Source organism: Oncorhynchus clarkii, chromosome 5, assembly GCF_045791955.1.
Source record: "Oncorhynchus clarkii lewisi isolate Uvic-CL-2024 chromosome 5, UVic_Ocla_1.0, whole genome shotgun sequence".
NCBI classification, from domain to species: Eukaryota; Metazoa; Chordata; class Actinopteri; order Salmoniformes; family Salmonidae; genus Oncorhynchus; species Oncorhynchus clarkii.
The window spans coordinates 21,097,308-21,118,860 of NC_092151.1; the positions used below are offsets into that span (position 1 = coordinate 21,097,308).

At 45.8% G+C, this 21,553-nt stretch overlaps 1 protein-coding gene across 1 annotated transcript; it reads right to left on the minus strand.

The window, feature by feature from the left end:
• Positions 1 to 216: 216 nt before the first annotated feature.
• Positions 217 to 17,304, minus strand: LOC139408515 (versican core protein-like). Its single transcript, XM_071152497.1, has 10 exons — positions 15,828 to 17,304; positions 13,115 to 13,287; positions 10,719 to 12,975; positions 9,768 to 9,881; positions 9,211 to 9,324; positions 6,932 to 7,090; positions 6,120 to 6,202; positions 3,948 to 4,092; positions 3,151 to 3,333; positions 217 to 3,038 (listed from the first exon to the last, which is right to left on the minus strand). Exons 1-10 carry the CDS (start codon positions 16,330 to 16,332, stop codon positions 2,929 to 2,931), a joined length of 3,843 nt encoding a protein of 1,280 aa, XP_071008598.1. The 5' UTR covers positions 16,333 to 17,304; the 3' UTR covers positions 217 to 2,928.
• Positions 17,305 to 21,553: the final 4,249 nt, after the last annotated feature.

Below are 21,553 nucleotides of genomic sequence, written 5' to 3' on the forward strand. Positions count from 1 at the left end.
CTTTGTGAGAATATATCATCACTCTTTAAGCATTAGACTGCATTAGAATGCATCCCCACTCTCTAAAATAAAGTGCAGTGGCTCCCTCTGTTGATAATCTATACTTATTGCAGGTAAAGCCACTATTTGTATTATTTTCAACACGCTCCAGTGCATGTAATGACTAATCTTCTGCATTGAGATATGAAGCGAGAGAACATTGATACACATGGATAAAATCCGTTATAATATTTTTTATTGCACACACAGCAGAAGTTGCGATGGAGCAGAGGATGGTGTATAGGTACATTATTAGTGGGTCTTTGGCGACATACACAACGTAAACATAAGAACAGACAAAGTATTCTCTGATAAATCACATTCCCTCTGCCTCCTCTGATACAGTATCCCCAACACTCTCTGGGTAGAAACAGACATGATAAAAACAGAGCAAACAGAATGTATGAAAGCAGTAAACAAAGAAGACAAATGCAGCAGAATCTTCTAACTGAGGAACAGCGATATTAGCCGATAAACTGTCAATACAGTCTCCTCTTTGTACTGTTGTTCATGCTTAATCAGGAGCAATTGATTTATACAGATATTTTACAGACGATAGTAACAGGATATACTGAAAAAGTATTTGAGCTATTTTTGGGGGATCAAAAATGTTCCTTACGTAAAAAGGAATCCTTTGTATTTCTAAAAGGTCATAGTTCAAGTGTCTTTGAGGTTGTGTTACTCTGCTTAGATGTGCCTGGATAGGTATTTTACGTATCAGCCAACAAATTCATATGTTACAGCAATCCATTGGTTGATACATGCATTGTCTGAGCAGGGGAACACGACCTGAGTGTTTCTCAAAGTTGGTTCTGTTGAGAGCAGTTTGGGGGGATTCTCGGGTACAGGTCAACCCCCTGCCCAGCACGGTAACAGCTCAGATATCTGGATTGTATAACTTTACTAAACAGGTTGTGTGCAACATAAAGAACTGAAATGAGACATAATGTAAGATACGGGTCTTTCTCTGCAAGGTACAACAAGGCAGATTTTTGTAAACAGCAAAATAAGTCATTGTTGTAAAAATCACTTCAGTTCTTATGACCTTTAACAGTATCACAGTCCATTCATTGGTGTAACATATACAATAAATGAAATGGATATGTCTTAATATATAACTTTTATCCTCTATCTTATGAGTCAGGTCTCTAACCACAGCACACGTTCACCCACATACCTGACATTCATTATACTCTATATTTTCCTCTTTATCATTGTATGCATACATTATCTTTACGATGAAGGTATTACTGATGTTTTTAATATGCTGGAGAGCCACTGCAGGAGGTGACTGTCACAGATATCCCTTCTATGCTCCATATGCTAACAGTCACTTGTCATGAACAACGATTGCACTTCATAGTGACTTTTTAATTTACCAAAGATGGTGATAAACATGTGGCTCATTCTTTTTTTATTTATTTTTAACATAAAATCAATTCACATGACATACTGCCTGTATGCACAATATTGAATCAAGTCTACACTGAGTATACAAAACACTAAGAACACCTGCTCTTTCCATGATATAGACTGACCAGGTAAATCCAGGTGAAAGCTATGGTCCCTTATTGATGTCACCTGTTAAATCCCCTTCAATCAGTGTAGATGAAGGGGAGGAGACAGGTTAAAGAAGGATTTGTAAGCCTTGAGACATGGATTGTGTATGTGTGCCATTCAGTGGATGAATGAGCAAGACAAAAGATTTAAGTGCCTTTGAACAGGGTATGGTAGTAGGTGCCAGGCGCACCGGTTTGTGTCAAGAACTGAAACGCTGTTGGGTTTTTAACACTCAACAGTTTTCTGTATTTATCAGTAATGGTCCACCACCCAAAGGACATCCAGCCAACTTGACACAACTGTGGGAAGCATTGGAGTCAACATGGGCCAGCATCCCTGTGGAACACTTTCAACACCTTGTAGAGTCCATGTCACAACGAACTGAATCTGTTCTGAAGGGGGTTGTATATGAGAACAATCAACTTCTATCTTCCATTCTGTGAGCAGAACATATGGAATGATTCATATAAACCTTCATAACTTGCTGATGTGATTATGTGAATGCTCTTTATTCCAAATAATAAACTAGGGTCTCTTTCACTGGAATAATTGCAAACTTGTCACCAGGGCACAGGCAGACATTGTAGTAGTGAGCCAAATATATATTTTATATGTCTTTTCAGTGGATTATTTCTCAGAAAAAGAAACAGCATAAAGTGGACATTTTCAGAAAGCATTGGATTGAGATGTGTCCCTCTAGAGCAGGCACAGAAAAGCTCTCCTGTTCTAGAGACGGACACTGTTGCTGTGTTAACCATTAAGGCAGTGTGTGTTGTTGTCGGAAGAATCAGACGTGATCTGGGGTGGATTTCACTAAGCAAGATCAAGATCAAGTTAGCCAACTAACTTCAAAAATATTCTGAAACTTAATTTGTCCTAGTTGAATTTGAAATGGACTCAATACTCTGTGTTACAATGTTTATTAAACCTGTGTTTAATGAGAGCTTATCAGAGTTAGCTTGCTGATTGTGATTATGCCTTGTGAAATACCCCATGGCCCTAGCTATACATATTTATAAATAGTTCTGAAAGTATGTCAATGCGTCTGGCCCTAGCTAACCCCTTGGATCTGATCTGACTCTGTCTGGGATTAGTACATTACTCAAAATTCCAGAAATCCCCATTGGAAGAGTCCTGGAATCAGGAGGGAATAACAGGAAATTCAGAATCCTCCAACCAGGATTTCTGGAAAACTTTGGAATTTTGGGAAAGTTACTGGAATTTTGCAACCTTATCTGAGCTTTTAAGGACTGACCAGAAATCAGATTAGTGTTGATGTCTCATCTCTCTCTGGCTCTGTTGCTGCTGGTTACGGCTGCCCTGGCGTTGCTAGTTGTAATTCTTCTGTTGGTCTTGATTGTTGTGATTGTACTGATTCTGGTTATGATTGTGATTATCGGTACGATGCCGAGAAACGAAAGCCTTCTGGTAGGTGGCGGCTGAAAAAACAAAAGGAGAGATTGTTAATGTCGTTGCATCAAGGCCCTGATTAGTTGGTGGCTGTAGTCAGTTCTGGTAGTCATTGAGACAGCGGAAATGGAAGGTACTCACGGCTCATACAGGTGATCTTGGGGCTGTCCCATTGGCCATTGTCACGGCAGCGGATGGTAGGGACATGTCTCTGTATGAAGCCGTTTTTACAGTGGTAACGAACCAGAGTGTTGATCTCATAACGAGGCTTCATAGAACCGAACACACAGGCATCCTTCACCAATGGGGGCTGGCTGCAAGAGACTGGAGGGAGGAGAGAGGACAGGGGTAAGGTGTGTGTGTGTGTGTGTGTGTGTGTGTGTGTGTGTGTGTGTGTGTGTGTGTGTGTGTGTGTGTGTGTGTGTGTGTGTGTGTGTGTGAGAGAGAGAGTGTATGTCTAGGTAGCCATTTGATTAGCTGTCCAGGAGTCTTTTGGCTTGGGGGTAGAAGCTGTTTAGAAGCCTCTTGGAACTAGACTTGGCACTCCGGTACCGCTTGCCGTGCGGTAGTAGAGAGAACAGTCTATGACTGGGGTGCCTGGAGTCTTTGACAATTGTTAGGGCCTTTCTCTGACACCGCCTGGTATAGAGGTCCTGGATGGCAGGAAGCTTGGCCCCGGGGATGTACTGGGCCGTACGCACTACCCTCTCTAGTGCCTTGTGGTCGGAGGCCGAGCAGTTGCCATACCAGGCAGTGATGCAACCTGCTCTCGATGGAGCAGCTGTAAAACCTTTTGAGGATCTGAGGACCCATTCCAAATCTCTTCAATGTTTTTCAATGAGAAAAATTGAAATTTGGTTTACTTTCTGTATTGACTGGAATTGAACTGGAATTGAACTGGAATTGAACTGGAATTGAACCATTTGTGTTTGTGTTACCTGTGCCCTTCTTGCAGGTGAAGGTGAGGTGGTAGTTGCAGGGTACATCGTTCCACTGTCCTCCCTCATGCCAGATCATCACCACACAGTCCTCTCCAGATTGGAAGAAACTGTCTGGCTGGTTGGGACGCCAGTGCTCATATTGCTGCAAACAACAATCACACGCTCTCATCATCACCAAAGTGTAGACCTTTTTACTACAGTCATTTTCAACAGCAGCTTAACAGCTCCACAGTTACCCTGATAGATCACACAGCCCTTACTGTATAAGATCATCATTCACAGTATACATGACCTGTAAGGTAGTCACTGTATAACACAGGGGAGGAATCTCATTGTAACTTCTTTACCAATCTCATTCATCACTAGCCATTATAGGAACCAGATGACCTTTTAACAAGCCTATCGGTTTACACACAAGTTTCCTTTGTTAACCCTGCTTTTTCTGTAAGCTGTCAGAAGCTTTACTTACGAACAGCCTCTAGAGGAGAGAACCCAGTGGAGACTCCTACTGTGACAGAATAGTGCTGAGGTGGAGTTAGCATGTGGCTGTAATACACAAAGAGGTCATACGGGGGCGCTATTGCTCCATCTCAGTGAGCCAGACCTATAATCTCTACTGTGAAACTGAACCAGATGTTTAGCTAACCCCCGACCACCAGCACCACCCTCTGGCAGGGGGACAGGGGGAATTCTCCCCAATTTCCCCCGCCTCCCCCTTCCCCTTCTCTTCTTTAGGATATTTTTGTTGCAGTGTCCCTGGTCCAAACGGCTACAGCTATGCATCAATGCATGTTAACTCAAACACACACATGTACACTTAGAACTGAACAAGGTTGTGTCTTGCAGCACGGAGCGATAACGCCGTTAAAAAACAACATTGTTTCAACAGTATCATCTGCGTCTCTCTCTTGTGGCTGTGTGTGCGCAGCAACACACACACACACACACACAAACACACACACACTGTCCTTACTCCATATCTCAGCTAACACTTCATACAGAGAAAACAGCTAGACATTCTCTGCGTAGTATGTGTGTGTGTGTGTGTGTGTGTCTTAAAACCATCTGTAACACCCATATCACATCATATCATATCATACACTACATGGCCAAAAGTATGTGGAAGCCTGCTCGTCGAACGTCTCATTCCAAAATCATGGGCATTAATGTGGAGTTGGTCCCCCCCTTTGCTGCTATAACAGCCTCTACTCTTCTGGGAAGGCTTTCCACTAGATGTTGGAATATTGCTGTGGGTACTTCCTTCCATTCAGCCACAAGAGTATTAATGAGGTCGAGCACTGATGTTGGGCGATTAGGCCTGGCTCGCAGTCGGCGTTCCAATTCATCCCAAAGGTGTTCGATAGTGTTGAGGTCAGAGCTCTGTGCAGGCCAGTCAAGTTCTTCCACAAACTGTTGCGACAAAGTTGGAAGCACCTAGCCCGAACCATGAGGGGCCTAGCCCGAACCATGATAAACAGCCCCAGACCATTATTCCTCCTCCACCAAACTTTACAGTTGGCACTCTTTCTCCTGGCATCCGCCAAACCCAGATTCATCCGTCGGACTGCCAGATGGTGAAGCGTGATTCCACTGCTCCAGAGTCCAATGGCGGCGGCGACCATTACACCACTCCAGCCAACGGTTGGCATTGCGCAGGGTGATCTTAGGCTTGTGTGTGGCTGCTCGGGCCATGGCAACCCCTTTCATGAAGCTCCCAACGAACAGTTATTGTGCTGACGTTGCTTCCAAAGGCAGTTTGGAACTCAGTAGTGAGTGTTGCAACCAAGGACAGACGATTTTTACACGCTACACTTTTCAACTCTCGGCGGTCCCGTTCTGTGAGCTTGTGTGGCCAATCACTTTGCGACGTTTCCACTTCACAATAACAGCACTTACAGTTGTCCGGAGCAGCTCTAGCAGGGCAGAGATTTGACGAACTGACTTGTTGGAAAGGTGGCATCCTTTGACGGTGCCACACTGAAAGTTACTGAGCTCTTCAGTATTCTACTGCCAATGTTTGTCTATGGAGATTGCATGGCTCTGTGCTGGATGTTATTCACTTGTCAGCAACGGGTGTGGCTGATATAGCCGAATCCACTCATCTGAAGGGGTGTCCACATACTTTTGACCATGTAGTGAATCTTATCAGGGAATTTTCTCCTGTTCTACCATGATGCTGCCGTCTGTCCAGCGGAAGTCTCTCTCAAACATCTTGTCGTTCAGACCGATCCACTGGTAGTCATGGCCCAGACCTGGGGGTGAGAAACAACAGTTAGGACTGCATCTGTCTAACTCTACAACAGCAAATAACAAATACATTTTAAGATGTTTAAATCACCAGCTTCCTGTTCCCAAAGGCTGCTTTCTAAGCACCAAAACACTGCAGATCTCTCCCTCTTTCCCCCTTTCTAGGTGAATCAATGTTGTTTACACATCATTTCAACCAAAGATTCTATGTGATGACGTTGAATCAATGTGGGAAACTGATTGGATATTTTTGTCACCCAACTTTTAAATCCAATGACATGGTGAAATGTGTTGATTTTACGCTGAATTCACATTAGCTGACAACTCAACCAAATGTAAATCAAAACTAGACGTTGAGCTGACGTTTGTGCCCAGTGGGTAGTTTGAGGTGTGTGTATGAATGATACAGAACAAATCAGAGGGGGTACTTACTTTACAGTAGGTAAGTAGCCCTAGGGTATGACGTGAGTACCCCCTGCTGTGAACTGTCCCCAATAAACTAGTCAGGAAAAATGTTGTCATGCTGTTACCACAGCCAGAGCTGCATGTTGCACAAACATCCATCTTGTACAGTTTGTTGTGCAGACTCATCAAAACAGTTTCATGATGGAGTCCTGAGTGCTACATATGACACACAATATCTCTACGCTCCATACTCTCTACCCTCTGACCTCTCACCCTAACCTGGACCTGTTACCTGTGACCAATGACAACCTAAGGGAGGCGGGACTTACGGTTGACATACAGCTGCTCCTCCTGTGACAGGACACTGGCTAGGTGGGCTCCTTGGACACGACACTCTCTCTCGGCAGCGTCCCAGGTGCGACGGTGGGTGATGTACTTATAACAATGGCTCTGGAACTTCTGCCAACCATACTCACACACCTCCGTGTCTGGGGGAGAGAGAGGAATCAATGATTAACAGATGAATCAATGGCTAACAATATCCACAGAGATGAAACAAATTGCATAAAATTAGGGGAGAAGAGAGAGAAACAGAGAGTGAAAGAGATCGAAACAGAGTGAGAGAGTTAGAGAGAGAAACTAAAACGAAGGGTGGACTGTAAAAGAGAAAGAGCTCCAGCTGGTTTAGAAAGGTCCCTGACTGAATGAGCTCACAGACTCCCAGTTGGAGCTCATTATCCGCTTTGGAAACCCTCACAAGTTTCCCTGTTCTCTAGGCCAAACACACACACACACACACACAAGCTAGCTCGCTCTCATGCATTCACCCACATTGATCCACCTGTGTAAGTCGAGAATGGAAGAGCATGCTACTGCATTAAGGGACTGTCACTCCATACTGAACCCTCTTTGTAGTTTTGGGACTTTGCAAGATTTGTGTATGTTAGTGGGTCCACAATGCTATGTCAGAAAACCATGATCTGGCATGCTGCTGGCTTGGATGAGCTGTTGTCATAGAATTAGAATTCTGAATAGTTGTTTAGAGTAGTTCCATTCTTCTACAAGTTTATTCTGAGTGTTCTACTGTAGAATGTTGAATGGGTTCAATATGTTATGAAAAGCAACACATCATGCGTTAACATAATTTAATGATGAGACACTTGATACGACAAATGCCAATCTGCAAAAACCCCTTCTCGGGTCTGTTTAGCTTGTTTCCCGTGAGTCTTGTTGCTAAGTTCATTGCTAGGGAATGACCAGTGTTATTCATATCGTATGGGCTGAACAGGCAGGTGTTTGTTACGTCATCACTTATAATGTCTACAGAAACATGCAAACATTATAAAGGGTTAAAGCAAGACTGGTAGACTAAGCATGTCTGTGATGTGTGTCAGGTGGTGGGTTATGGGCCGGCAGGTGGCCTTGCGGTTAGAGCACTGGGCCAGTAACCGAAAGGTTTACCATTTGAATCATTTGAATCCCTGAGCCAACAAGCCAACAATCTGTATTTCTGCCCGTGAGTAAAGCAGGTAACGCCCTCTCAGATTCAGAGGGGATGGGTTAAAGGAGGAAGTTTCAGTTGGACCTTGAGTGCAATTGACAATGAAATGACTTTTAATCAAGTCCTCAAGGTGCATCTATCATCAGCGAGCTTCAGATCACCTTTATTAACTTATCATATCCCCGTCACTGGCTACACACACACACACACACATACAGGCTCACACACACACACAGATGCTCACACACACACGCGCTTACATACACACATGCTCACACACACAAACACAAACATCCACAAACTTGTCAATGATCAGCGCTGTATTGGATAAAGAGTTGGTTTGGTCCATGCCAGTGGTTAGTACAGCCTGCATTGATCCAGTCCACCACAGCTGCAACATCTTTCTAATAAAATAATGGACTGATTCTGTCCTTGCCCTCTCTCCTCTGGCTCAATAGCATTAGAACACAGCTGTGGCTCACCAGGTGTGGCTGTCAGTGTGCTTGTTTAGCATGATATTTGTGTATGTACTGTTACAGATACAGTACGAGGGTGAATGCACATGTTATTGGGTGTATGCATGTGAGCATGCATGTATGTACAGTATAGTTGCTGAGTAAAAGTAGCAGTACTGGGGATGGTGCTGGAACTAATCTAGTGTGCAGCCAACGCCCAGCGTTAGGGGATATCCAGAGTGCATAGACATGACTCACTGTGTGTGTGTGTGTGTGTGTGTGTGTGTGTGTGTGTGTGTGTGTGTGTGTGTGTGTGTGTGTGTGTGTGTGTGTGTGTGTGTGTGTGTGTGTGTGTGTGTGTGTGTGTGTGTGTGTGTGTGTGTGTGTGTGTGTGTGTGTGTGTGAATGCGTATGTGTCTGTGTGTGTGATGCACCCTATACAAAGCCATAGTCAACCTTGGACAATGGTGTTCTCAGCCTGATCCAGAGAATGGAGTCTGTTTACTGACTAAATACGACCAAGAGCTGGCAGTTCCACTAGAACCATTTAACACTTTTGGTCAGAACTGTGAGTTGTCTTGAAAGGCTGCCTCTTTCTTGTAAAAGCTTTGATTAGGGTTTTAAAACAGCTGCACTGCTGTGTGTGTGTTACCTTGTTCACAGAGCTGTCCTGCGTAGCTGGGCAGACACACACAGCTGAAGGAGTTGACTCCGTCCATACAGGTGGCTCCATTAGCACACGGGTTGGATTGGCACTCATCAACATCTACACAAATGACATAGAATATAATATAACTGTGTGTGTGTGTGTGTGTGTGTGTGTGTGTGCATGCGCGTGCGTGTCTTTCTCTCTTTTTCACTCTCTCTGGAGGACCAAGCTAAGACCAACAGATTATGTTTGTGCAGAATGTGATGTGTGTGCATGTACACGGGTGTTGCTTGTAAATGGACAGGGGTGATAATGATACAACTTCTCTATTAAAACAAGACATAAAACACCTAGAAAGCATCCAGAGCTCAACCTCGTCAAGCCACACATGTCCTCAAGGCATGACTGCAAGCACGCACACACACACGCAGCTAAATGAGGTCAGCCCTGAAGTCCTACAGCAGCCAAGGCTTCCTGACATGACAGATCTCAGAAACCCCTCATAATTGTGTCTTGGGTGGTAATCTGGAGACATGAATATATTATGGAGATGTGTGTACCTGTTTGGCAACGCTGTCCGGTGTATCCAGGTGCACATACACAGATGCTGGCGTTGCCTCTCTGGTAGCAAGATGCTTTGTTCAGACACACATTTACCGTGCACTGCTGCAGAGCTGAGAAAAGACACACACATATCCTCATCATCACAGCAGTTATCATTAGCATCATCGCAAAGTTAACATCGTCATCGCTATCATTGTCATCATCATCAGCATCATTGTCATCAAGAACATTATTATCATCATCATCATCAATAACATTATTATCATCATAAATAACATTATTATCATCATTAATAACATTATTATCATCATCAATAACATTATTATTATCATCATCAATAACATTATTTTCATCATCAATTATTATCATCATCAATAACATTTTTATCATCATTAATAACATTATTATCATCATCAATAACATTACAATCATTATTAATAACATTATTATCATCATCAATAACATTATCATCATCAATAACATTACGATCATTATTAATAACATTATTATCATCATCAATTATTATCATCATCAATAACATTATTATCATCATCAATAACATTATGATCATTATTAATAACATTATTATCATCATTAATAACATTATTATCATCATCAATAACATTATTGTCATCATTAATAACATTATTATCATCATTAATAACATTGTTATCATCGTCAATAACATTATTATTATCATCATCAATAACATTATTTTCATCATCAATTATTATCATCATCAAGAACATTTATCATAATTAATAACATTATTATCATCATCAATAACATTACGATCATTATTAATAACATTATTATCATCATCAATAACATTATTATCATTATCAATAACATTATTATTATCATCAACGTTCAACAACAACTAATGGCCATGGTGACATCATACACCCATCGTTAAACATTGAATAGGCTCTGAGATTTACACCTACGTCTGACATCGACGGTCTGGGCCTCGATGTAGTAGTCAGTTCCTGTTTCAGGCTGATAGGTGGACTGGGGTTGCTCAGGAACAGGGGGACTGGCCTCCAGCAGAGGAGAACCATTCACATGGTCATAATCCACAAACTCCTCCCCATCAGGCAGGAGGGTCTGAGTGGTCAGGGCCCAGTCAGGGATGGGGCGGGAGGGGCGAGCAGGAGGTGGAGTGGAGGGGTGGGTGGGAAATGAAGTGATGGGGTGGGCAGGAGGTGGAGTGGAGGGGTGAGGTGGAGTGGAGGAGTGGGTGGGAGGTGGAGTGTAGGGATGTGCAGAAGGTGGAGTGGAGGAGTGGGTGAGAGGTGGAGTGGAGGAGTGGGTGAGAGGTGGAGTGGAAAGGCGGGTAAGAGGTGGAGTGGAGGGATGTGCAGAAGGTGGAGTGGAAAGGCGGGCGAGAGGTGGAGTGGAGGGATGTGCAGAAGGTGGATTGGAGGGGCGGGTGGGAGGTGGAGTGGAGGGGTGTGCAGAAGGTGGATTGGAGGGGCGGGTGGGAGGTGGAGTGGAGGGGTGTGCAGGGGGTGTGTGTGTCAGGTTCAGGTGCAGTGTGGTCTTCTGATCAGTGGTAAAGAGGCTGGTTTGCTCCTGGTGGTGGGTGGTAGGGAATCTAGGGTGAGAGGGTTGTTTGGTTTGCTCTTTAGTGTGTGTGAGGTGATCTCTATCGTGTGTTGGATGCTGGGTGGTTTGTGTAGTGGGGTATCTGGTCTGATCCTTAGTGTGTGTGGAGTGATCTCTATCATGTGTTGGATGCTGGGTGGTTTGTGTAGTGAGGTATCTGGTATGATCCTTAGAGTATGTGGAGTGATCTCTATCGTGTGTGGCATGCTGGGTGGTTTGGTCCTTCCCATGTGTAGGTGGGTATCTGGTCTGATCCTTAGTGTGGAGAGTGGAGAGATCTTTATCCTGCGTGGTAGCCTGGAGGGGGTAGTCTGTGTGCTGTGTAGAAGAGTCTATGTGATTTGCAGTGCGGTCTCCTACAGTCTCTCCTGCCTGGGCTGGTCTGGCTCCTGGTCTGGCTCCCGGTTCGGGTGTAACAGTCACCTGTCCCTCCACCCCAGGCCCCAACAGTGGAGCCTCAATGGCTCCAGGGCTGCCAGGGCTGGTGAATCTGGGGTCTTCATGTGGGTACACCTCCTGGGCTGAGCCTTCCTCTTCTGTCGACGTAGATCCCTCAAAGTCTCCTACCTCGGTCTGTGAGGGAGTTTGTGTGTCTTTGGTGTAAGTGTAGTGTTTGTGAGATGGAGTGTGTGCGACGCTCTCCGCCCCTCCAATCTCTGTCTCGTCCGTGACCACACCTGGTTGGCTATCTGAGGCTGGGGTGGGCCGGGTATCATCTGCTGAGCCCTCCTGGGTATGACCGCTTGACCACTTCATGTCCTCATAGGGGAAGATGCCATCTGGGGAAGTATCGGGGGAACCAGGGGATGAGGCTGAGACTGGGGAAGAGACAGGGAAAGAGACTGGGGAAGAGACTAGGGAAGAGACTGGGGAAGAGACTAGGGAAGAGACTGGGGAAAAGACCGGGGAAGAGCCTGGGGAAGAGACTGGGGAAGAGACTGGGGAAGAGACAGGGAAAGAGACTGGGGAAGAGACTAGGGAAGAGACTGGGGAAGAGACCGGGGAAGAGCCTGGGGAAGAGACTGCGGAAGAGCCTGGGGAAGAGACTGGGGAAGAGCCTGGGGATGTGTGTAGGGAAGAAGGGGTTGTTTCTTTGGAGCTTTCTGTCTTTCCTCCTGTCTGTGTCCTCTCTCTGTCTGTATATCGGTCTGTGACTGAAGTTGTGTGTCTATCTGTGTCTCTGTCTGTGTCTCTGTCTGTATCGCTGTCTGTGTCTGAAGTTGTGTGTCTGTCTGTATCTCTGTCTGTATCTGAAGTTGTGTGTCTGTCTGTGTCTCTGTATGTGTGTGTGTCTCTGTCTGTGTCTGTAGTTGTGTCTCTGGCTGTGTCTCTGTCTGTAGTTGTGTCTCTGTCTGTGGTTGTGTCTCTGTCTGTGTCTCTGTCTGTAGTTGTGTCTCTGTCTGTGTCTCTGTCTGTAGTAGTGGACTCTCTGGTCTCTCCAGTATGAATGGCTCCATAGTCAAAGGGAGTAAGGCTCTTCTCCTCCTCGTCATGATCCATCTCTTCCCCCAGTTCACTGTGGACTGGTGTGGCCGTCTCAAACTGGTCTCCTCTCGCCTCCTGCTCCTTCCCCGGCAGCTCTGGCTCCAGAGTCACCTAAATGAATGAATTAATTTTCATTTTCCTGTTGTGTCACTTTATGCAACCCATCCTGATGATGATTTTCTACTTCCATTGTCCTTGAAAGAGATGCTGAATATATCTCACAAATCCAGACAACCACAGTAAATCTGACCTGGTGTTTCCCGTTGATGAAGCTGAGTGTTGGGGGGAGAGTGATGGGATGGATACTGTCCTCGCTGCCCTGGATGGCCTCAGTCTGGATGAATGGGAAGGCTGGGATGAGAGGGGACTGGAAATCTCCATTACCCCCTAGAGGCTGGCCAAGGATCTGCAGGATGTGGTCGACTGGAAACACAGGGCAACACAGGGAGAAGTCAGAGTGTGTGTGTGTGTGGGTTGGTTCTATCCTAGTGGGGACCCACAAGGATAGTAAAACAAGAAAAATGCTCCCTTGTGGACATATCCCACGATGTTGATGATGATGTGCTTTCTTGCATGTCATTTGACTGCTACATAAAATACCAGCCCTTCGTAGCACGCTTGGACAGCCTCTGATACACTGTGATACTTATATTTGTCAGTCTCAGCCACATTCATAGGCTTGCAGTATGTGACCTCCAGACCAAAGAAAAACAGTTGGCTAGGTACTGCTCTGTTTCAGCTGTTAGAGGCAGCCTAGCTGTTTGGAGGAGGAGGTTTCTTTATCTTTCAGTGTCCATGTATACAAGGACCTTTGAGAGGTTTGGATACCTCTTGAAATCTACATTGTGTGTGTGTGTGTGTGTGTGTGTGTGTGTGTGTGTGTGTGTGTGTGTGTGTGTGTGTGTGCATCAGGACCTGCAGATTAAGGTCTACCAGAAACACCATGGGGAATCCCTCTTCCACATTGCTGATAAATTATAATTGTTTCAGCATTGCAATAGCATCCACAAAGAGTGAATAGTGTCTGCTGTGTGTTGGCTACGACTGGGTCGATCCGAGCCAGACGTATTACTGGAACAAGGCAGGTTTGTGTGTCTTCATTAGGTCTTTATGGTACACATGGAACATATATCGTGGGAACGGGTGCAAGGGGGAAGCACATATGGACAGGCAGCACTAAACCTGAGGTTAGTTATATCTCTGGGGACAAATAAAAACCGTGACGAGATGGTATAAATAAATCATTTTAATCTGTCTGTGTGTGTGTGTGTGTGTGTGTGTGTGTGTGTGTGTGTGTGTGTGTGTGTGTGTGTGTGTGTGTGTGTGTGTGTATATATATATATATATATATATATATGTGTATGTATATACTGTATATATATCCGGCCTAGCGGTTAAGAGCGATGGGCCAGTGAACTAAGGGTCACTGGTTCAAATCCCTGAGGCAACTGGGTGAAAGATCTGTCGACATGCCCTTGAGCTCCTGTAAGTCCCTCTGGATAACAGCATCTAATAAATGACTTATGTGTGTGTGTGCGTCAGACTTACCCGTCTTAATAAAACCCACTCCCAACCTAAAGAGGTGTCCAATTGTGACCCTGAATCAAAAAGATCTACTATATGTGAAACAGGATGTGTGAACCATAATACTATATATTTCAATTTCTCAATTTCCTCTAATGTAGAAACAATGGGACTATAACCCACTTAAGAACTGAGCTCTTATTGAGTTACTGGGTGAAATGTTACCTAACTTTTTACTACAATATACAATATACCCCTTTAATAATAAACAATAGCCTTTCATAAATGTTATACCTTGGATGGGGGTAGGGGAGCAGTGTCGACTCACGCACATCAAAGGGGAAAGAGGGAGAGGCACGGGGACAGGGGAGTTAGGGGGATGAAGGTTGGAGAAGGAGGGAGTAATTAGTTGACAATGATTACATCGCTGATTGAGCTAAAACAGGCTCTGCCATTTGACCTTGTGTGTGTGTGTTCCAAGTTTAAGTTTCAAGTTTTATTGGTCATAATGTACATGATACACATGGTATACACCATCCAACGAAATGCTTAGGCCTACTTGTAGTGTGTGTGTGTGTGTGTGTGTGTGTGTGTGTGTGCGCGTCTTTCTCTCTTTTTCACTCTCTCTGGAAGACCAAGCTAAGACCAACAGATTTTGTTTGTGCAGAATGTGATGTGTTTGCATGTAAACGGGTGTTGCTTGTAAATGGACAGGGGTGATAATGATACAACTTCTCTATTAAAACAAGACATAAAACACCTAGAAAGCATCCAGAGCTCAACCTCGTCAAGCCACACATTTCTTCAAGGCATGACTGCAAGCAAACACACACACGCAGCTAAATGAGGTCAGCCCTGAATCTAAAAATGCTCCCACAGATCCTGAAGTCCTACAGCAGCCAAGGCTTCCTGATATGACAGATCTCAGAGACCCCTCATAAATGTGTCTTGGGTGGTAATCTGGAGATATGAATATATTATGGAGATGTATCAGGTCAGTTTAGGTCACAGTTGTCCAGCAGTAGTCTGGTTTAAGAGTGGTCACTGTCTCCTTCCTGTCCATGGCACACACACTCTTTAACAATGTGTCCTGTATACTCTTTCCATGTCATCTCTCTCTCTCTCTATTCGGTCTGCCTACAGAGCATCAATATAAACAGGCCACTGTGGGTACAGTGAGTACAGAGTCCTTCAGCACACAGTAACCCACAGAGACTCAGAATATTAGAGTACACAACATTAAAGTCACTTCACAACAAGAGGGCTGAGACACTGCATAGTTTGGTGATACAATCGTGAGGAAAATACCTCTAAACACAGGTGTTACAGTGCGTCTACTTAGCAGTCCTGAGATAAGAGTTAGGCTGGTTGTGAAGTACATTAAACAACATTGTGTTTATCTCCACACCATGTCACTAGAGTCAACAGTAAACTCTCACCTGTTTGGTTCTTGTCATGCACGTTGACAATGATGAGGTGGAAGGGTGGTTTGGTGGGAGATGCCTCATGAGGGATCGCCACCGATTGGTCCACGCTGTATGATTCCATGGCTCCTGCTATGCCATGGGTTGTTTTTCTAGAGCTCTGACCCTCCTCCTCCTTGTAGACCACAGCAGGCTTCTGTCCTGTCACTCTGTCCCAGCCTGGTTGGCCCTGCTCTGGGGTGACTGACCCTGGACGTCCTGGGTAACCTGGTTGTCCTGGGCGTGAAGGGTCTGATCCCATCCCTGTCCCGGCCATGAAGCCCTGTGTAGGAATCACTACTACCCTGTCCTCCCCCTCACTTCCCCCGTCACTACTGCTCCCCTCCCCACTCCCACTGCTCTCCCCTCTGCCTGAGCCTAACTGAGTCTCTCCCTGTCCCACCTGGTCTCCCCCCTGGTTGATGTCGAGGTGGGGGTGGATGGGCTGGGAGCGGGTGGTGGGGAGAGGGGGCAGCTGCATAGGGAACAGGGTATCACCCCTGCTTGGAACTGACTCTACCTTGGTTAGGTCTGGGCCAAAGTCATCCACGTCATACTCAGGGAACAGAGTGGTACCAACAGAGAAGTCTGTCTTTCTGCCTGTAGTTCTGTCTTTGTCTATTGTCGTATAGTCAGTGGTGTGATGTTTGTCTTTGGTGGTGTGTGTTCTGTCAGTAGCTGTGTGATGTCTGTCTGTGCCTGTATAAGCTGTCTCATGTAGTCCACCTGCATGCTGACTTCTGTCTTGCTCTCCAGTAGTCTGGTGTGGTCTGTCTGTGGGGTGAGGTTTCTCTGTAACTGTGTGAGTTCTGTTTGTAACTGTGTGGTCAGTTCTGGCTGTGTGAGTTCTGTCTGTAACTGCGTGGTCAGTTATGGCTGTGTGAGTTCTGTCTGTAACTGTGTGGTCAGTTCTGGCTGTGTGAGTTGGGTCTGTAACTGTGTGGTCAGTTCTGTCTGTGTGATTTGGTTCTGTAACTGTGTGGTCAGTTCTGGCTGTGTGAGTTGGGTCTGTAACTGTGTGGTCAGTTCTGGCTGTGTGAGTTCTGTCTGTAACTGTGTGGTCAGTTCTGGCTGAGTGAGTTCTGTCCGTAACTGTGTGGTCAGTTCTGGCTGTGTGAGTTGGGTCTGTAACTGTGTGGTCAGTTCTGGCTGTGTGATTTGGTTCTGTAACTGTGTGGTCAGTTCTGGCTGTGTGAGTTGGGTCTGTAACTGTGTGGTCAGTTCTGGCTGTGTGAGTTCTGTCTGTAACTGTGTGGTCAGTTCTGGCTGAGTGAGTTCTGTCCGTAACTGTGTGGTCAGTTCTGGCTGAGTGAATCGGGTCTGTAACTGTGTGGTCAGTTCTGCCTGTGTGGTAGATGGCATCAGGTTTGTCTGGAGCTGTGTCTGTCCTGCGAGCGTCTGTGGTCGTCACAGGTCCAGGAGAGGTGATCTCTGGTTCCTTCCCTGCAGAGACAGAAAGACGGGAGATGCTGAGCTGTGGTCACAACACCTTTAACAGGAACATATACCCCCACCTGAGATAACAGTCAAGGTACAGTAATGTTCCAGATGAACCATGGGGGTCAGATGAGGGTTAGATGGGGGTCAGATTTCCAGATGAACCATGGGGGTCAGATGAGGGTTAGATGGGGGTCAGATATCCAGATGAACCATAGGGGTCAGATGAGGGTTAGATGGGGGTCAGATATCCAGATTAACCATGGGGGTCAGATGAGGGTTAGATGGGGGGTCAGATCACCAGATGAACCATGGGGGTCAGATGAGGGTTAGATGGGGGACAGATATACAGATGAACCATGGGGGTCAGATGGGGTCAGATGTTCGATGCTGTGCCATAGTAAATAAAAAACTAACAAGAATCTCAACGTTAACAGAGAATGCAGAATCAGAACGGTGTCAGCTCACAGCAACAGGCTGTAAAAGGCAATCCATCTCAGAGAGACGTCAGCCGTCAAGAATAAACTAGTGGAAGTGTCAGTGCCAGTGGTGTCAATCTGTCAGCATAATAACCCTCTCTCTCTAACTGCCAGGAGGTCTATATTTTTAGACAGCATGGTGTCTGAACTGTGTTAAAATGTGCAGTTTTACAACAACTGTACACCTCCAACCTCCTTTTTCCCTTGGGAGATTCTTTGGCATAAGCACACACACACACACAAGCACACACACACACACACGCACACGCACACACACACACATGCACACACAAGCACACACAAGCACACACACACACACACACACACACACACACACACACACGCACCCTTTTGGCTTCACATAACCTGCTATGTTTCAACACTGGAGCACATCTTAAGCCAACATGTTAGCCCTCTCTCTTTTCTAACCTTACTCAGTCTTTACATTGTCTGCCCATATAATCCACCCACAGGCTGTCTGTGTAAACCACCGAGAAATATGAGTTTGGCATCCAACAACATCTGTGGACCCCTAGTAAATCTTTACACCCCCCCCCCCCCCCCCCCACCCCTTCTCACTCCCTCTCTCTCTTTCCCAACCTTTCACTTTCTTTTTCCCTCTCTCTCTCTGTCGTTCACTCCCTCTCCATCACTATATTGTCCTCTCCACCCCCACCCCCCTCGTTCTCTCTCTCTGTGTGAGTGTTGGGGGCGTTTATAGCTGGCATTACTCTGAGCAGAGATCCTCAGGGGAGTTAGTTAGCCTGCTCACTCACACTGTGAGGGGAACAGCTCCTGCTTAGCTCCAGTCCAGGTCTGATGTCATGTGTTTGGCTGGGCCAGGCCATCTGGTTGGCTGGGCTGCAGTCTGTCCCCTGTCCCTATAGCCATGTCACGTCCACTGTGCATGAGGCAGCTCACATATACTGTACGTTCTGAGCTGTATAAATCACTACCACACTGTCAGCAACCTTACTGTTTCAGGTGATTTACATGGGAATTATGTCATGGATTTCATTTTCTGGTATTTTAGAAACCACTAGATTGCAACATAATATTTTGTTCCTGGAAAAAGAAGGTTGCAAGTGCGTAAATCTATTCTGATGATGATCATGATGATGATAATGATACTCCTGGGCAAGTATTACTTGCCTGCTCGCTCTCCTACTCAATATCTCTCTCTCCCTCCTCTTTTGCTTTCTCTCTCGTTACACTCTCTCTCTGGGAAGGGGCCAGCTGTAGTGCATTAGGGACCTGTCCTGTTTCTGTCTTAGAGAGCATGAGTTGGGTTTTCCCCTCGTAAAAAACACACAGCCCCAAATGTGAGGAACAGGAGAGAGATAGAGTTAAACAGAGCCCTATTTCTCTGCAGAACTCATCCACCTTACAACACCACACTATAAACTTGGGTTCCTAACTGTAACTGGGTCTCTGCTGCGACCCACCTACAGTTTTTACAGTTTTTAAAGTTTTCTAGTGACCCAACAAATCAGAGCCATGTTTCGAGCCAGGATCCAGTCTTAAGCCCTGACCCTTAAAGAATTGGCCTTAACCAACCATGTTGGAGACATTGGGCTAAATCAGCCATGGAGTTGGAGACTGTAAGGTAGGGAGAGGGTTGAAGAGGTAGGGGAGGTTGGAGACTGCAGTATGGCAGGGAAGCAGGGACAAGAAGAGGAGTTTGGAGACTTGGAGACTGCAATAAGGCAGAATAATGGGAGGTAGGAGACTACAGACAACAGCAAGGCAAGTAGAGGAAGGAGATGTTGCAGACTGCAGATAAGGTAGAGAGAGGATGGAAAGGTTGGTGACTGCAGTTAGGTAGAGAGAGGATGGAGAGGTTGGTGACTGCAGTTAGGTAGAGAGAGGATGGAGAGGTTGGTGACTGCAGTAAGGTAGAGAGAGGATGGAAAGGTTGGTGACTGCAGTTAGGTAGAGATAGGATGAAGAGGTTGGTGACTGCAGTAAGGTAGAGATGATGGAGATGTTGGTGACTGCAGTAAGGTAGAGAGAGGATGGAGAGGTTGGTGACTACAGTAAGGTAGAGAGAGGATGGAGAGGTTGGTGACTGCAGTAAGGTAGAGAGAGGATGGAAAGGTTGGTGACTGCAGTTAGGTAGAGATAGGATGAAGAGGTTGGTGACTGCAGTAAGGTAGAGATGATGGAGATGTTGGTGACTGCAGTAAGGTAGAGAGAGGATGGAGAGGTTGGTGACTACAGTAAGGTAGAGAGAGGATGGAGAGGTTGGTGACTGCAGTAAGGTAGAGAGAGGATGGAGAGGTTGGTGGCTGCAGTAAGGTAGAGAGAGGATGGAGAGGTTGGTGAGAATAAGGTAGAGAGAGGATGGAGAGGTTGGTGACTGCAGTAAGGTAGAGAGGATGGAGAGGTTGGTGACTGCAGTAAGGTAGAGAGGATGGAGAGGTTGGTGACTGCAGTAAGGTAGAGAGAGGATGGAGAGGTTGGTGACTACAGTAAGGTAGAGAGAGGATGGAGAGGTTGGTGACTGCAGTAAGGTAGAGAGGATGGAGAGGTTGGTGACTGCAGTAAGGTAGAGTGAGGATGGAGAGGTTGGTGACTGCAGTAAGGTAGAGAGGATGGAGAGGTTGGTGGCTGCAGTAAGGTAGAGAGAGGATGGAGAGGTTGGTGACTGCAGTTAGGTAGAGAGAGGATGGAGAGGTTGGTGACTGCAGTAAGGTAGAGAGAGGATGGAGAGGTTGGTGACTGCAGTAAGGGGGTGATACAGTAAGTCTGGGAGTATGGGGTGATACAGTAAGTCAGGGAGTATGGGGTGATACAGTAAGTCAGGGAGTATGGGGTGATACAGTAAGTCAGGGAGTATGGGGTGATACAGAAAGTCAAGGTGTATGGGGTGATACAGTAAGTCAGGGAGTATGGGGTGATACAGTAAGTCAGGGAGTATGGGGTGATACAGTAAGTCTGGAGTATGGGGTGATACAGTAAGTCTGGGAATATGGGGTGATACAGTAAGTCTGTGAGTACGGGGTGATACAGTAAGTCTGGGAGTATGGGGTGATACAGTAAGTCTGGGAGTATAGGGTGATACAGTAAGTCTGGAGTATGGGGTGATACAGTAAGTCAGGGAGTATGGGGTGATACAGTAAGTCAGGGAGTATGGGGTGATACAGTAAGTCAGGGAGTATGGGGTGATACAGTAAGTCAGGGAGTATGGGGTGATACAGTAAGTCAGGGAGTATGGGGTGATACAGTAAGTCTGGGAGTATGGGGTGATACAGTAAGTCTGGGAGTATGGGGTGATACAGTAAGTCTGGAGTATGGGGTGATACAGTAAGTCAGAGAGTATGGGGTGATACAGTAAGTCAGGGAGTATGGGGTGATACAGTAAGTCAGGGAGTATGGGGTGATACAGTAAGTCAGGGAGTATGGGGGTGATACAGTACATCTGGGAGTATGGGGTGATACAGTACATCAGGGAGTATGGGGTGATACAGTAAGTCAGGGAGTATGGGGTGATACAGTAAGTCAGGGAGTATGGGGTGATACAGTAAGTCAGGGAGTATGGGGTGATACAGTACATCTGGGAGTATGGGGTGATACAGTAAGTCAGGGAGTATGGGGTGATACAGTAAGTCAGGGAGTATGGGGTGATACAGTAAGTCAGGGAGTATGGGGTGATACAGTAAGTTCTGGAGTATGGGGTGATACAGTAAGTCTGGGAGTATGGTCAGGTGATACAGTAAGTCAGGGAGTATTGGGTGTGATACAGTAAGTCAGAGTATTGGGTGATACAGTAAGGTCAGTGGGAGA

Coding starts and splice junctions, on each gene's coding strand:
- LOC139408515 (XM_071152497.1), bottom strand. CDS start 16,332: ATGCAGCTGCCCCCTCTCCCCACCACCCGCTCCCAGCCCATCCACCCC. Junction 4,093..6,119: donor GGACAGACGGCAGCATCATG/GTAGAACAGGAG, acceptor TGTTGTTTGCAG/CAATATGAGCACTGGCGTCC. Junction 3,039..3,150: donor CAAGATCACCTGTATGAGCC/GTGAGTACCTTC, acceptor TTGTTTTTTCAG/CCGCCACCTACCAGAAGGCT.